At 49.6% G+C, this 17,877-nt stretch overlaps 1 protein-coding gene across 1 annotated transcript in view; it reads left to right on the plus strand.

Moving 5' to 3' along the window:
• Positions 1–17,877, plus strand: part of LOC118081436 (zinc finger protein OZF-like) — a 67,047-nt gene that overhangs the window by 44,094 nt on the left and 5,076 nt on the right. The window contains exon 4 of the mRNA XM_060268663.1: positions 641–1,828. Within this exon, the coding sequence (XP_060124646.1) occupies positions 641–1,828 (1,188 nt within the window). The remainder of the gene's footprint in view (positions 1–640; positions 1,829–17,877) is intronic.

Below are 17,877 nucleotides of genomic sequence, written 5' to 3' on the forward strand. Positions count from 1 at the left end.
GTTCCCTGTTGTTAGCTGCTCTGAGCCCAGCTTTCTTCCTCCTCCCCCCCTCCTCCTCCTCCTCCTCCTCTTCTTCTTCTTCTTCTTCTTCTTCTTCTTCTTCTTCTTCTTCTTCTTCTTCTTCTTCTTCTTCTTCTTCTTCTTCTTCTTCTTCTTCTTCTTCTGGATTCCAACATCCCCACTGTGAATCCTGAATGCAGAGATATCAACTGTTTTCTCTGCAAATATTCTTCATTTATTCAAGCTTTTTAAAGCAACGAACGACCAGGCTTGACGAGGCTTGTCTGAACCACCCAGGCCTTTTTAAATGTTATCTTCAGAATTTTTAGGGTAGTTGAAGTAACTTCTGTCAGGTTTGTTGTTTTTGTTTTTGCTTCTGTCTGCATTTTGTTGACCAAAGAGATGACTGGCCTTGGAGATGAAGATAATTCCATGACTGAGCCAAACAAGATCTATCCCAGATTAAAGCCAAGAAATATCTCAATAAATACCAGCCAACAAAGTTAGTAAAAATTATAGTGAGGCCAGGTAACTAATTATTTTCAGTTCTTCCTCTATCACAAGCATTCATTAACATTGTTAAATAATCTGGTGCTTAATTTCTTTCTGAGGCTCTAATTAGCTTCTCTCTTCATTGCAGATGGTGATGAATTGGAAGGGAAGAACAAGGGGGACCACAACGGAATCCACATAGCGGAGAAGTCAGATAAATATTCAGAGTGTGGAGAGAACATCCGTCAGAGCTCCCAGTCCCCCTCCCATCAAAGAAAGAGCTTAGTTAGGAGGGATACCCTGACTTCACACGAAAAAACTCACAGTGTAAAGAAACTGTATAAGTGCAAAAAATGTGGAAAGAGCTTCAATCAGAATAAGTGTTTCATTTCCCATCAAATAATTCATACAGGGGAGAAACTCTATCAGTGCTTCGAATGTGGAAAGAGCTTCAATCGGAAGGATAGTCTCAATACCCATCAAAGAATTCACACAGGGGAGAAACCCTTTCAGTGTTTGCAATGTGGAAAGTGCTTCAGTCAGAGGAGCAATCTCACTTCCCATCAAAGAATTCATACAGGGGAGACACCCTATCAGTGCTGGGAATGTGGAAAGAGCTTCAGACAGAGCTCAGAACTCACTTCCCATCAAAGAATTCATACCGGGGAGAAACCCTATCAGTGTTTGCAATGTGGAAAGAGTTTCAGTCACAGGCACTATCTCACTTCCCATCAAAGAATTCATACAGGGGAGAAACCCTACCAGTGCTTGGAATGTGGAAAGAGCTTCACACAGAGCTCAGAGCTCACTTCCCACCAAAGAATGCATACAGGGGAGAAACCCTATCACTGCCAGGAATGTGGAAAAAGCTTTCGTCATAAAAACAGTCTGACATCCCATCAAAGAATTCATACAGGAGAGAAACCCTATCAGTGTTTGGAATGTGGAAAGAGCTTCCGTCACAGCCAAATTCTCACTTTTCATCAAAGAATTCATAAAGGGGAGAAACCCTATCAGTGCTTGGAATGTGGAAAAAGTTTCAGTTGGAAGACCAGTCTTACTTCACATCAAAGAATTCATACAGGGAACAAACCTTTTCATTGCCATGAATGTGGAAAGAGCTTCAGAGCGAGTACCAATCTCACTTCCCATCAAAAAATTCATACAGGTCAGAAACCATATAAATGCTTCCAATGTGGAAAGAGCTTCAGTTACAGCCACAGTCTCACTAAACATCAAAGAATTCATACAGGTGAGAAACCCTATCAGTGCCAGGAATGTGGAAAGAGCTTTAGTGAGAGTGGAAAACTCGCTTCCCATCGAAGAATTCATACAGGTGAGAAACCCTATCAATGCTTGGAATGTGGAAAGAGCTTCACCCAAAGGGGCCATCTCCATTCCCATCAAATAGTTCATACTGGGGAGAAACCCCATCAATGCTTGGAATGTGGAAAGAGATTTCGTGGGAAGGGTAAACTCATTTCCCATCAAAGAGTTCATACAGGGGAGAAGCCTTATAAATGCTTGGACTGTAGAAAGAGCTTCAGTCGGAGGGATAGTCTCACTTCCCATCAAAGAATTCATAATGGGGAGAAACCCTATCACTGCCAGGAATGTGGAAAAAGCTTTCGTCACAAAAACAGCCTGACATCCCATCAAAGAATTCATACAGGCACTTCCGGTCTGCCGTCATTTGTCAATCGGCGAGGGAAACCTTGAGCTCCAAGGTCCCCAACGCCCCAGAGGGGAGGGGAGAGCCGTATGAGCACTGCGGCTCCCCCAGAGAACCCCCGGATCAAGCGTTCCCGGGACATGGACACCCAGCTGAGCCCCGCAGAGTCCTGCTAGCTGCCTGGTAAGCCCCTCTTTAGGAGCGCTGTGAGCAGGCTGAGCGGGGTAGAGCCTTGGGTTGTTTTGCTTCCTCTGAGGCGCAAAGCTCTGTGCCGGGGACAACTGAGCGACGGATACCTCCAAAGCATTAATTGGAACTGTGAGTAAAATTTACATTTGAACAAGAAGAATTTGATGAAGGGAGGGGAATTAAAAAAGGAAACGGAGGTTGCCCCCCCCCCACTGAGACAGCCGTGGCACAGTTACCTTGCCTGCAGCCGCTGTGTGTGAATGAGACATTGAGATTTCCTAATCTGAACCCCTTCCCTTTGGTGGCAGAGCCAAGGGAAGGGGAATTGTTTTTTTGATCTCTGCAAGACTTTTACAGCTGATAATAAACAAGCCCTTTTACAACCTGGGGACAAGACCCTGGAAGCAGCGACCAGCCGCCATTGTGATGTTAAACAGACAAGGAAGCTATCAATTATGGTGAGCCTCTGAACTTTTGAACTGGGTTTTAAAATAGCAGATTTAACAAGATGAAGAGTTTTGAAAGACTTTAGAAGCAACAAGGAAAGTGGATTTTGCAAAATAGATTAAGGAACCAGCTCAGACATAATTTTTGAAGGAAATTGGAACAAAAGAGTATTGCACCGCCTCTGGCACATCAACCCACCCCTTCCACTGAAATATGAGAAGACAAAGGATGCAGCCAGTCAAAACAACAAGTCTACAAATGGATAAGAACTGCATACAGTTCATTTTGGAACAAGTCCAAGAGATGGCAGAAGAATCGTCTGGGAGATCTCGAGTCCAGGGGAGGGTGCTTTGAATCAGATCTAAGTGTTGAAAAGTTATTAGGATAGAAGAAGTAATATTTGAATTTGTGGATAATTTTTGGGAATAAATTTTAGGCTAAGGGGTGAAATAGAAGATAGATGGTTGGGAAAATAATTTCTGATTTGGAATAACTGATGAATTATAGGTTAAGGATAGTTGATGTTTATAGATTAGGAATAGTTGAGAGATAATGAAAAAAATATGTTAAAATGATGTAAGATATAATATGGAAATTGCTTAAATTGGATTTAAAAATGGACTCAGTGAGGGGGGAATTGAGGAAGTCTACAATGTCAAGTAAAAATGAAAGATTTTTATATGTTCTATATGTTTTTTTTAATATGTTTTATTTTTGTTTTTTTGTCTTTTTGTTTTTGTGATTTTTGTATTTCGTATTGTTTTAAAATGAATATTATTTCATAGAATCATAGAGTTGGAAGAGGCCACAAGGGACATCCAGTCCAACCCCCCTGCCAAGTAGGAAACACCATCAAAGCGTTCCTGACAGGTGGCTATCAAACCTCCACTTAAAGACCTCCAAAGAAGGAGACTCCACCACACTCCTTGGGAGCAAATTCCACTGCCGAACAGTTCTTACTGTCAGGAAGTTCTTCCTAATGTTTAGGTGGAATCTTCTTTCTTGTAGCTTGAATCCATTGCTCCGTGTCCGCTTCTCTGGAGTAGCAGAAAACAACCTTTCTCCCTCTATATGACATCCTTTTATATATTTGAACATGGCTATCATATCACCCCTTAACCTTCTCTTCTCCAGGCTAAACATACCCAGCTCCCTAAGCCGTTCCTCATAAGGCATTGTTTCCAAGCCTTTGACCATTTTGGTTGCCCTCCTCTGGACACGTTCCAGCTTGTCAGTATCCTTCTTGAACTGAGGTGCCCAGAACTGGACACAGTACTCCAGGTGAGGTCTGACCACCTGGAAAACAAAACAAAAAACAACAACAACGTGGGTGTTGAAAAGCAAAAGCAAAAACAAAGGTAGCCCCACGTAGAGCACATTAAAGTAGTCCAAGTGGGAGCTAACTAGAGCATGCACCACTCTGGCGAGACTGTCTGCAGGCAGGGAGGATATCAGCCTGCTTACCAGATGGAGCTGGTAGACAGCTGCCCTGAAAACAGAATTAACATGCGCCTGTGAGTCCAACATGACCCCCAGGCTGCGCACCTGGTCCTTCAGGGAAACAGTTACCCCATTCAGGACCAGGGAGTCCCCCCACACCGGCCTGTCCCCTGCCCCCCCAAAACAGTACTTCTGTCTTGTCCTCCATCTGTTAATTGCCATTCATCCTCCAACCGTTTCCAGGCACTCACACAGGACTTTCACTGCCTTCACTGGTTCTGATGTGAAAGAGAGGTAGAGCTGGGTATCATCTGCATACTGATGAACACCCAGCCCAAATCCCCTGATGATCTCTCCCAGTGGCTTCATATAGATGTTGAAAAGCATGGGGGAGAGGGTGGAACCTAGAGGCACCCCACAAGTGAAAGCCAAGGGTTCCGAACACTCTAGCCCATTTGAGATCATTGACCAGCGCGACCAAGGCAGTTTCAGTCCCATGATGTGGCCTGAATCCAGATTGGAAGGGATGCAAATGGTCCACATCCTCTAGGCCAGGCATGGGCAAACTCAGCCCTCCAGATGTTTTGGGACTACAATTCCCATCATCCCTGACCAGTGGTCCTGTTAACAAGAGATGATGGGAGTAGTATGCAGAGTTTGCCTATGCCTGCGCTAGTCATGCCTGGCCCCTTCATGGATCAATGCCTTGTCGTGGCGAAGGGGCTTGAATAACTCAGAGAAGCTATGAGCTATGCCATGCAGGGCCACCCAAGATGGACAGGTCATAGTGGAGAGTTTTGACTAAACGTGATCCACCTGGAGAAGGAACTGGCAAGCCACTCCAGTATCCCTGCCAAGAAAACTCCATGGACAAAGACAGCAAGTTTGGAAAACTCAGCAATGGCCAGAGGATTGGAGAAGATCAGTCTACATCCCAATTCCAAAGAAGGGCAGTGCCAAAGAATGCTCCAACGGGCTTCCGGTTGACCACGCCATCTTGCTCAGACGGGGGTCCGCTCAGCGGAGCGGACCTCGGCGCCTCAGAGGTGGAGGGAATCGTTCCAGCGAAGCGAAACCTCCTTAAAAGCCCCAAATCGAGCTTTTTGGGGACGGATTTTGCCTGGCGGCGCCAAAAGCAGGCTCTCTCCTCCCCGGATCGGCTTTGTTTAAGCCCCCGAGAGCGAGGAGGTGAACCGCGGCGGACAGGCTGACATTGCTGCTCTGAGAGTGCGAAGCTGCGAGTCTGGGAAGTGGAGGTGGCCAATTCTTCAAAGAACATTCAGCAAATGAATAGACTGTGAGTAATTTGGATTCTTTGGAATGTAAATTAAGGCAACAATTTGGACCTGGGAGAGAGGGGAAAAGAGGAAGCCACACCCCCCCTACGGTAACATAAGAGACAGTAAACAGAAACCCGAAGCCGTAAACAGAAGATTTTAACTTAAAAGGATTCCTCAAAGGCATCAAAGAGAATCTCCCCTAAATGCAGGGTAAAAGGGGAGAGAGACTGTGGATGTAAATGCCCTGCAGAAAGAGGTTAAGACTAAGAAAGACCTTTCTTTTCCTTGGGAGCCGGCAGCCCAGACAACCCAGTGAGCTGATCAGGATTTATAGTTAAATTTTATTTCTATCTTTATCTCTGGACTTTTTGGAAATTCTTTTTTGGTCTATATGCTTTTGAAATGTGAGTTCGAACTTTATTTTTAAGAATGCAGCCAGCTTGTTAAAATGGAGTCGAGAAAATAGACTGCGATCATATTCCACCACATGTGACAAGTTTTGACCTTGACAGGACTGAACTATGTCAACAAAAAGGTACCCGCCTGAGTTTCAGCGGACTGTTTTGACCTTAATGTGGGAAGCAAGAATAGAACTATGTCAAGAGGAGACACAACGGCAAGAGTTACAGCAACAATTCCAGATGGTGATGGCAGAATATGATTTCTTAGAAGATGAAGCTTTTGAAACTGAAGAAGACGAATGTGAGAATGACAATGATGAGGACTGTGATGATTTAACACAAAATGAAGCCCACCACGAAAAAAATGATGATTTTACTCTACAAAAAGTTGGATGGAGTGCCTCCCCTTCGAGGGGGGCACGATTGGATTTACTGGAACTCCAGAATGACCACAGGGAAGAAGGAAAAATTAAGCAGAGAAGAGAAGAAGCTCAGGGGTCTGATATGGAGGCCTGGATGGCAAAAGACTGTAAACAGGGGGTGGGGTGAAGGGAAAGTGAAGTTGTGACTGTAAGGATGGGTTAATAGGATTATAACTGGACTGCTGACTATGGAACTTGCTGGATTGGTGGGGTGGAGCCGGTACTCGGGGGGTGTAAGGTTAGTTTGGGAATAGTTATAGGTTTAAAAAGTGAATTGATTCTGGAAAAAGGTGAAAATATGGAGGCCTATAGAGGGGGTAAAAATTAGGCACGGAAAGAAAAAATGGGAGTTTGATTTTTCAGTGATTGGACATTAGGCGAAAATGATAATAGTTAGTTTAAAAGTGGTATAAGATATAAAGGTGTATGTTATAAAATATGAACTATGAAACTGTTGAAGATGATAAATAAGGGAGGAAAACCGGGGAAGGGGGGAGGGTGGGGAAGCCCACAAAATATGGTTTAACAATTATGAATTTAACAATTATGATGATTTTTTGTTTTTGTCTTTTTTCCTTTTTGTCTTTTTTTCTTCTTCTCTTTTTTCTCTTTTTCTCTTTTTGTATTTTCTTTTTTTTTGGTATGACAATAGATGGTTGGATGGATGAACTCCTGCGTACTGCCCTGGTTCACTGGAGCTCCCTGGTGGCAGGGGGGGGCTTCGGGGGCAGGGGAGGGGGAGGAGGACAGAAACCCAATCATAAAATGGACCACTTCTGACTGTTCACCTGCGTGGGATACTTCTGTGGCAGGGGAGGACCCATGGAGGGGGGTGGGAAGAAGGTGGAAAAGGTGTATATGTATGTACCATCTTTTGTAATCTGTAAAATCAATAAAAATTATGTTTTAAAAAAAAAAGAATGCTCCAACTACCGCACAATTGCGCTCATTTCACACGCTAGCAAGGTTATGCTTAAAATTCTACAAGGCAGGCTTAGGCAGTATGTGGACCGAGAACTCCCAGAAGTGCAAGCTGGATTTCGAAAGGGCAGAGGAACCAGAGACCAAATAGCAAACATGCGCTGGATTATGGAGAAAGCTAGAGAGTTCCAGAAAAACGTCTACTTCTGCTTCATTGACTATGCAAAAGCCTTTGACTGTGTCGACCACAGCAAACTATGGCAAGTTCTTAAAGAAATGGGAGTGCCTGATCACCTCATCTGTCTCCTGAGAAATCTCTATGTGGGACAAGAAGCTACAGTTAGAACTGGATATGGAACAACTGATTGGTTCAAAATTGGGAAAGGAGTACGACAAGGTTGTATATTGTCTCCCTGCTTATTTAACTTATATGCAGAATTCATCATGCGAAAGACTGGACTAGATGAATCCCATGCCGGAATTAAGATTGCCGGAAGAAATATAAACAACCTCAGATATGCAGATGACACAACCTTGATGGCAGAAAGTGAGGAGGAATTAAAGAACCTTTTAATGAGGGTGAAAGAGGAGAGCGCAAAATATGGTCTGAAGCTCAACATCAAAAAACCCAAGATCATGGCCACTGGTCCCATCACCTCCTGGCAAATAGAAGGGGAAGAAATGGAGGCAGTGAGAGATTTTACTTTCTTGGGCTCCTTGATCACTGCAGATGGTGACAGCAGTCACGAAATTAAAAGACGCCTGCTTCTTGGGAGAAAAGCAATGACAAACCTAGACAGCATCTTAAAAAGCAGAGACATCACCTTGCCGACAAAGGTCCGTATAGTTAAAGCTATGGTTTTCCCAGTAGTGATGTATGGAAGTGAGAGCTGGACCATAAAGAAGGCTGATCGCCGAAGAATTGATGCTTTTGAATTATGGTGCTGGAGGAGACTCTTGAGAGTCCCATGGACTGCTAGAAGATCAAACCTATCAATTTTTAAGGAAATCAGCCCTGAGTGCTCCCTGGAAGGACAGATCGTGAAGCTGAGGCTCCAATACTTTGGCCACCTCATGAGAAGAGAAGAATCCTTGGAAAAGACTCTGATGTTGGGAAAGATTGAGGGCACTAGGAGAAGGGGACGACAGAGGACGAGATGGTTGGACAGTGTTCTCGAAGCTACGAACATGAGTTTGACCAAACTACGGGAGGCAGTGCAAGACAGGAGTGCCTGGCGTGCTATGGTCCATGGGGTCACGAAGAGTCGGACACAACTAAACGACTAAACAACAACAAGTCATGCCTGGAGTTTCTTAGCAACCACCCACTCAGTCACCTTGCCCAAAAATGGAAGATTTGAGACTGGGTGTTTTTTAAAGAAGCTGTTTATTAACCACCTCTTTCAGCGGGTCTGGGAAGGCTCCTTCACTGAGCGAAGCATTCACCACCCTGCATAGCCCATTGCCCAGCCCTTCCCGCCTGCTTTTTTGAGCCAGGATGGGCAAGAATCAAGGAGACAGGTGGTTGGTTTCACTCGTCCAAGCAGCCCACCCACATCCTCGGAGGTAACAGATTAGAATTGATCCCACACAACTTGACTAGGCAGGACTCTAGCCCTCTCCCACCATGGCCCTGCTGCCACAGTGGAGTCTACCTCTTCCCAAATCTGAGCAATTTTATCTGCAAAAAAAATTGCAAAATCATTGCAGGAGATCTTGTAGCCAGCGGTGTACTGCCTGCCTGCCTGCAGGGGGCGCCCGTGCGCCAAGCGGTTGCCCTCTGTCATCCAGCCTCCAATGACGCATAGAAGGTGGTTTGGGCTCCGTGGAGGAGATGGGGGAGGGAGAGAGGGAAACATGTAAGCGCAGGTGCAGAAAAACTGCAGGGAGAGGGAGGAAAGGTCTCGGCTTTGCAAGGGTTAAAAGGAGTAGAGCTGGATTCCTAGAGAGGACAGTGAAGGGGGAGGGGGCAAGGTCCTCCATGGCTGAATTCCCTCCCTCCCTCCCACATCTCTGCCTGTCAGCCGAGAGGGGGCTGGTTTATTCTCTAGCCTTAGCAAAAGCCCCTCCTGGAATCGGGTGAGTCTCCTCTCTCTTCCCCCAGAGGGTGCAATGGGGAGAAAGGGGTCCGAGGGATGGAGGGAGGGTTAATGGGGGCCCCTGTTCAGATCATGCATGGTGGGGGGAGACCCCCAAGTCAGGGAGCAGAGGAGCCTCCTTTGTCCTCTCTGCCAAGCCAGGGAGGGGGCGAGTTCTCAGGAGGTCAACATCTCATTATTATTTTTTGCCCAAGTGTAGTACGTTACATTTCTCCTTGTTAAAAATCATATGGTTTGCTTTGGCCCAGTTGTCTAATCTGTTAAGGTCATTTTGAAATGTGATCCTGTCCTCTGGGGTATTAGCCACCCCTCCCAATTTGGTGTCATCTGTAAACTTGCTCAGGATGCCCTCAAGCCCATCATCCAAGTCATTGATAAAGATGTTGAATAAGACTGGGCCCAAGACAGAACCCTGTGGCACCCCACTAGTCACTACTCTCCAGGATGAAGAGGAGCCATTGATGAGCACCCTTTGGGTTCGGTCAGTCAGCCAGTTACAAATCCACTGAATGGTAGCATTGTCTAGCCCGCATTTTACCAGCAATCCGTGCAGGGCTTCTGTTCCCCCCACAACAGCCCATGACTTCATAGCCGAAAGAAAAATGAGCGGAAGAAACACGCAAAATCCAAGCACGGCTGGTGTGCCCCAAAGAGAAAGGGGCATAAAGGGGAGGGATGAGCATGAACATCAGTATCCCAAGCGCAGTGTGCTGCTGCCACATTTCCCAGGGACATTTAATGGAATCTGGGGACATTATGCGGACACAATTTGTCTGGGGAAAGATTTACAAATCCAGGGACTGTCCCCAGGAAACGGGGACGTCTGGTAACCCTACCCCAACTAACAGCAGGTTACTGAATCCTTTTTCCTACCAATTGGAGATGGAAAGCTTCCCCAAATATTTGGTCCCAATGCAACCCCCGACAGATTATTATTATTATTATTATTATTATTATTATTATTAAATATGGCCACAACATCTGCTCTCGTCAAACGCCAACGGCTGACTGGTGGGTGGCGCGGTCACAACTGTTGTACTCACACATGTATAGAGACATTTTTGTGATGTCACGACACAACGTTTATCGAAATTGATATATTGTTGGTGTATCAATGTGCCCCGCCTCCCCTTGCATGCCACGGAGGCTGCTTCCCTAGGCAAGGAAGGAGCAGAAATCCCTAAAGAGGAGGATCTGTATGTGATCCCATCTCTAGAGCTCACATAAACACCACAGAGAAGGTCGTTGGGGCGTAAAAGGCGAAAGACTCTGCCTCGAACACAGGCCTCAGGGGTGCTTCTCCCCGTTCCCCCCATGGAGACCTGGGACCCCTTCTACTTCTGAAGGGACCTCCGAGGAGGAAGCCAGGGCAAATCAGTCCCTGGACCTTGGAGGCCATTCCTGGACTCATCTGGAAAGATGCAACATAATGTTCCTTTCCCCATTTCCCAGGAACCTAAACTCCTTTTGGGGTCCCTCCTTCCGCACCCCAAGGTTCCTCCAAGGCCTTGGGGAAGGAAACTGAGGCAGGCTTAGCCATGGCAAGAGGAAGAGCTCTGGTTGCTCCCCAGGGGTCTGCAGGGGATTCAGGGTGGGGGGCCTGCCTCTTCCTCTGGCCATTGCAGCCCCCAGGAAGCCTTGGAAGAAAGGCAGGAGACCCTCAGCAGCCAAGTCCGGTTCTTCTCCGCAATGGCTTCCTCTTCTGAGAGCTCTCTTTCTTGTCTGGGCTGGACTGGGAGGACCCCAGTTGAGCCAGTTCCCCTGAGTCCCCCCACTGGGCTCCAGTGGCCCCCTGAGACCCACAGGGATCCGGAAAGGGAGCGACTTCTCCTGTTGAACTACTGCCTGAGGGGGAAGAACAAGCGAGAGCCATCCATATACGTCCCCTTAGGAGCCAGAAGTGGTCTGGTGAGGAGAGAGGCTGCTGTACGGAGGCCAAGCCACCATGGCAGTGTTATAGAAAATTAGGGGGGGGGGGAGAATCAGGACACCATTATTAATGAACAGAGAGAGGTGACCGAATTTGACAGCTGCAATACCCAGCAGGGGCGTACCCACGATCAAAACTAGGGGGGGGGAGGCAAGCCATGGTCGTTCAGGGGCGGGGCCAAGGCATGGGAGGGGCCACAAAGTGGGCGGGGCTACATGAACCCCCTAAACTCTCTCACATGAAATTTCCCTGCTCTGAAGCAGGGCCGTCTCTAAGCCCGGGTCCGGTGGCGCGGGGCGCCAGGCCACCAGGGACGCCACTGCACCCGCTGAGAGGCGCGGCGGAGGCCGCCCCAGGCGCGCCTCTCAGCTGTTCAGCGGCTTCAGGCTGCTTTCCGGAGGCACGCAGGCCTGGGGCCGCCTCCGCCGCGCGCAGGGGCGTCACAACAGGGGGTGGGCAGCACCCCCTGGCCCAGGGCCAGCCCTACGGCCAGGCTGGGTTGCGCAGGGTTCCGGCCCTGCAGGTGGCAGCCGCGCAGTGAGCTGCGCCTGCCGCGCCGGGAAACGGGGCGGGGGCGCCAGAGGGATCCATCACACCACGGTGTCAGGGCGCCAGGTATGCTTAAGACAGCCCTGCTCTGAAAACACCGCTCCCATCCATTTATGGCTAGCCACCCCCCTGAAAAACCCCTTTGGGCCCCGCTTTCCCTCCTCCAGGTCCCACCGAAGCCTTGCCAGTTCCCACCCTATATATCTGGATTGGGGAAGGAGCTCAGTGGCCTGCTAGTCCTGGGGGGCCACCCCCCCATGGCCTGGGAGGATACTGGGGACCCCCCTCCGCCAAGCTGAGACCCTCAAAGAAGAAGAAGCTGCCACCACCGCCTCCCCATCGCACGGGAGCAAAAGATGGGAAAGGTGGGGTGGCGCAGCGCAGGCGAGCGAGCCCCCCCAGCTGCGATCCTACAGCGGCAGCGGCTCCCCCGCCCTCAACGCCCCTCTCTCGGCAGGGGCAGCAAGGGAGAGCGGCTGGGGGGGCATTGCAAAGAAGGAAACAGCAGCCAATGCCCGGAGAGGGCAATGCACGCAGGGGGAGCGGAGAGCTGTGCCGTCCCCCAAGGCAGCTCCTTTCCTATTGCCGGGGGTGGGGGGTGGCGAGGAAGGGTCACTGCCGCTGGGCTACTCCTGCTGCCGGCAATCCGGCGCAAACACTCCCACGCAGTTTCCTTGCAGCAGCCACGACCACTGCCTTCGGGTGCCGCCCCCCACTCCTCCTTTGCGGGCCTCTGCCCGCCGAGGCTGAACTGGCTCCTGTCGATGCACTTCCTCTCCCGGCCCAGGAGGAGTCTCAGTAGCAACTCCTAACTCAGGGGGGTAGGGGGGTGCGGAGGGTGGAAGGGGGCGATTCCCAGCCCGCGGCACAGACGATCGCAGTGCAGCCTACCGGGAGACTGAGCGTGGCAACGGCTGCAACCAATGCAGGGAGCCGCATCTCCTTCACTTGCCAGCCCAGCAGAACTCTTAGGCAGGAGAGGTTGCCGCCCGGCAGGGCTTTCCATTGGGAGGCGCGAAGGCTTTAGTGGGCGGGAATTGGTGCAAATGTAGGCAGGGCGGGCTGAGAGGAGGAGCCACCACCGCGGAGCCACGGCACCAGCAGCGTTTCCTCCCCCCTCCCCTCCCGTGTCAACAAGCGGGGTGCCTGCGCAGGGTATTTGCTTCCCTAGTCGGGCCCGCAGTTTGGCTTTCTAGGGGGGCAGCTGCACCCCCCTGCCCCATGCTGGGTACACCCATGATACCCAGAATCCTGTTCAACGCCATCTTCCCCGTCTCCGCTCCGCTTCAAAGACCCTCACCCCTCCCGCTTGGACTCAACCCTGCCTTAAGGAAGGCTTAAGGATCAGCATATGCACACATTTCCACATGACTAGCAACTTGGGAGCCATAATTCCCCATCAATGGTACCTCATTCACAATGGAAGACTCCTCTGAACAAAAGACAGTGAGCAACCCTTACGAAAATTTTAATTTCTCTTTGTGTTCAGGAATTCACACCTGGGAGGGGTGATAGGACTAGGAGAGGTGTCAAAAGTGCTCAGATTTCTACCTTGAACACTCCTTTTTGTGAGGTATTGATTACATAGCTGTGACGTAGGAATGATGTCTTGGGGGCGTTTCTTGGTGATGGGGAAACTGATAAAAGTGGAGGTTCTCTTTTGTTCTGGGTTCCTTCCTTGTTCTCCTGTGTGAGGGGAAGGACCCTGTTGCAACAGCAGATAAAGGTTTTGCTTCTCAAACTTCTCTGGTTGGCCTCTGTTATATATTCTCCGACCGATGGAGAACCCAATAAGGCTCTTGTGTACCTCATAAGGCAGGGGTGGCCAACTTCCAAGAGACTGCGATCTACTCACAGTTAAAAACTGGCAGTGATCTACCCCCTCTTTGGGGGTTCAGGTCAAAGTTGTTGAGCTTTTTTAGGAAGGAAAGTCCTGTTTTTGGGGGGGTTCATGTAAAAGTTGTTGAGCTTCTTTAGGGAGGAGGAAAGCAACATTGACATTGAGCTTTTTTAGGAAGGAAAGCCCAGTTTTTGGTGGTTCAGGTCATTTTAGGGGTGCAGGGCAAAGATGTTGAGTTTTTTTTTAAGGGGAGTCAAAAAAATTTAACTTATTTGGGGGGAGCCACTGATCTACTGGTGATCTACCACAGACGTCCAGTGATCTACCGGTGGATCACGATCTACCTGTTGGACATGCCTGCCATAAGGGAATAAGAGCAGATTTTTGCTTAGAACAGCAGGAAGGCGGCTGAGGACGCCCCATGAGCGCTGGCACCCGAAGGTGTCGCCCTCCTGCAGCTGGGAGGAGAGACCCCCCTCCCCCGAGAGTGTGGGACCCACGAGGCCCACAGAGGAGCCATGGCGTCTCTGGGAGCAGCTGGGGCCTCCAGAAGAAACAACATGGCTTTCCCGCCTTTTTCGAAAAAGGGCGGGAAACGTCATCTCCTGGCCATGCCGCCTCCATGGGTTCCTCCAGGGCCTGTATGGCCATGGGAGGGGGGGGGGAATCCAGCTGCCCCCAAACAATGGGGGGGGGAACATGAAGAGAAGGAATGAGAAATGAAGGAGAAGCTGGGAGGGGGAGCAGCCAAGAGGGAGACTCAGGGGGAAAACTCCCTCAGGGAACCAGGCGAAGGAGAGGAGGCCGAGAGATGAGCGCCGCAACCCCAGAGTCGGGCACGACTGGACCTGATTGGTCAGGGGCCCCTTTACCATAGCTGCCAAGTTATCCCTTTTTTTAAGGGATTTTCCCTTATGCTGAATAGGCTTCCTCGGGAGAAAAGGGAAAACTTGGCAGCTATGCCCTGCCCTTTACCTTTTTACCATGTTGGAGCCTCTTCTCCATCCCAGCCTTTCCTTGGGATCCATCCAGGAGTCTCTATGTTGGGGGAGGGGGAGAGACAAGCTAACCCCCCATGGCCACCCTCACCCCCGTCTCCCTTTCGGTTAGTCTGGATCAGATGTGGGCGCCTTGGGGCAGAGCCCTTGGCACAGATGGAGGAGATGGAAGGGGGGCAGCCCCTTGAGCGCAGGCGCAGAAGCAGGAATACTGCAGGAAGGGAGAGGGAGGGGGTGCCCTCGGCTTTGCAAGGGTTAAAAGGAGCAAAGCTGGATTCCTAGAGAGGACAGGAAGTGAAGGGGGAGGGGGTCAAGGTTCTCAATGGCTAAATTCCCTCCCTCCCATATCGCTTCCTGCAGGCAGAGAGGAGGTTGCGTTGTTTTCTCTCATTTGCAAAAGCTTCCTCGGTGCCCCTCGTGGAATCGGGTGAGTCTCCTCTCTCTCTCTTCCCCCTGAAGGTGCAATGGGGAGAATGGGGTCCCAGGGGTGCAGGGAAGGTGCATGGGGGGGTCCCTGTTCAGATCGTGCACCGTGGGGGGAGACCCCCAAGTCGGGAGCAGAGGGTCCTCCTTTTCCTCTCTGCTAAGCCTTCCTTTATGGGGCTTTGGGTCAAGGGAAACTGAACATGCAAATAGGCTGCTGCCAGTCGGAAACATTTGCACATGGGAGGAGCCCAGGGAGAAGAAATAAAAGCCCTTCTGCATCTGCAGCAGCAAAAACCCGACCACTTATTCTGTCCCAGATGCAACAAAACATGTCTCTCCCCTATTCAGGGTAAACAAGTAGATGAACTAATATGAAAGCAAAGTTCAGAACTATCCACAGGAAATGCTAATGCAAGTATAAAAGACTCCTCCCAACCTTCTGGGACAAAATGGGGGGGGGGTATCAGTCATTGCATGGCTTGTACTACTAACAGGGGACATGGAACGCATAAAATCCTTTTTGGCTAACTGTAATAAAATTCTTGTCATCCTGATAGGTGCTTATAAAATATTCTGGGGGGAAATCTAGCCGAGTGTCTGTGGGTTTTGATAAACAAGAATGTGGAAATTGGTGTAGTCTCAAAATAAGCTAGTTCTATCAAGCTACCCTAACCCTTTGGGAATCTTGTCACAAGAGGAGCATAAAGCTCCCCTCTGGAGTTTTTAAAGGGCCTACATGCCTGGTGTTCTTAAGACCACAACAGATTTAGGACATGTGGAAGATCTATACTTTGATGGCTTCCATGGCAGGGTGGGGGCCACGTTTCGAGAGACTTGTGAAGATGGTGTATAAGCACAGGGAATATCGAAGGAGGAGGAGGGGTGTATTAGTCTCAAGATTATTCAGAAATGTGGCATCACCAGCTCCTCTGCTTCCATGCACAGATTTGGTACCCATGCAACCCCTGACAGAGGCAAATACGGCCACAACACCTGCCTGGCTTGCAATGAGAGAGCTCAAAGAGCGTCAACAGGGCTCTATATACAAAGCACCTAGCATGAGGGCACCTAGATGTAATAGCTACTCTGCTATTTCCTGCCCAGGCTCTGGGGTTGCAGTTTTGAGGTTCAGGGACAGGATGGTGACTATTTTTTGCACCAAGTTCTGTCAATTATCCCCACTGAGTTTATTGGGATCTACTCTCAGGTCACTACTGTGCAGACCATGCCAGCTTATGAAGTGGGGTGAGCAGCATACCGAAGAAATTGGAATCACTGGAGATGTTTAGAAATGGGGCTTCCGTTCCCCAGGGGCAGGAGAATATCTGGACAGGAGAATCCCTGCAGGGCCTCTGAAGCTCCCTTTGCTTCTTCCTCTCTCCCAGGACCCTGCAGCTTGTTTGGGCTCCTCGACTCCTTAGGAAGGATGAAAGAGACGGATCCTGCAAAGCTAGCAAAGATGGAAGGTGGACGGTGGACGGTTGACCTGGTGAGGTTGTCTCCTGCATCCCTCCCCACAACCTCCAAGCGTTCCCTCCCAGGGACCTGCGAGAGATCTGGTGAGTCCCAGGGGAGTGGAGATGGGGACATGGAGGGATGAAGCCAGAGAGGTATTGGGGCTTGCTCAGCTTGGAGGTGGGGGGAGGCAGGCAGGCGGATGGAGATGGAGAAGGGGAGCACCATTTCAGGTTCCTCCACCTGCTGCCTGCCTGAGCCTTTGTCCCCTGCAGGCAATTTGAGCTAGGAATACAGCTGTATAGTCGGAATCCGTTCTGGAAGTCTGTTCTACTTCCGATGCGTGGCTTTTGATTGACTCTTGCGATTGGAAGAGCTAATTGGAAGCTGAAACGGCGCAACATCACTTTCTCTCCCTGATGCCAGTGGGTTTTATTTGAGAAAACAGGTTGCAAAGAAACCTTATAACAAATGTAAACAAGGAGTTTTGGTTCTTCTTCCAATGAAATGTAACAAATAGTGCTGTTTTTTTTCCACTGTTGCAAGTTATAGGCTTTATACTGTTCAGGCTTAAGGTTACTTCCTTTTACACATTTTCCATGGATCAGACTTCTCCGCACACATTTCAGGAACTGAATCCTGATCCTGTGGGCCTCCATGTGTTGCCTTTTTCTTTTCTTATTGGAATAACTTTTATTTGCTTTCAAACACAAGGATCATAGGACCACTGGATCCAACGCGTGCGCAGTCAGTCCGATCAGGGTGCCGCTGGTGTGCAGCGGATCCACGGAGCGCCACTCACGCTAAGCAGCCCCCCGATCAGACTGACTGCACACGTGTCGGATCCAGCACGTGCGTAGTCAATCTGATCAGCCGGACTGACGCTGCCTGCTCTCCCTGGGTGGAGTTGAGGTCGCTCTCTCTCCCTGCTGCGGAGCCGCCCTCCCTCCCTGGGTGGAGGTGACGGGCTGGCCAGTGAGGCGATGCTTGTGATGCCCTCGCTGGCCCACCCCTCAACTCCACCCAGGGAGAGCGTCATGATGTCATGACGAATGCGTCATTACGTCATGACGCTGCGGAGCGGTGCCCTGCCCCTGGGGTGCCTCCGCGTTTGCTGCCCCAGGTAACGGAGTGGCTAGCAACGCCCCTGTACCTATCAAAATTTCTTTAAAAATACATGTCTTCATCCATTGTTAGTGTGACACCTGCATCACCATTTCGTTAATCAACTGTTTGATATCAGGCAAGTACTGTGTCAGGGCCAGCTTCAGGGAATCCTTAAGGTGCTCATCTGTCATGTTTGAACGTTGCTTACT

The sequence above is a fragment of the Zootoca vivipara genome, chromosome 2 (assembly GCF_963506605.1).
Source record: "Zootoca vivipara chromosome 2, rZooViv1.1, whole genome shotgun sequence".
Lineage (NCBI taxonomy): Eukaryota > Metazoa > Chordata > Lepidosauria > Squamata > Lacertidae > Zootoca > Zootoca vivipara.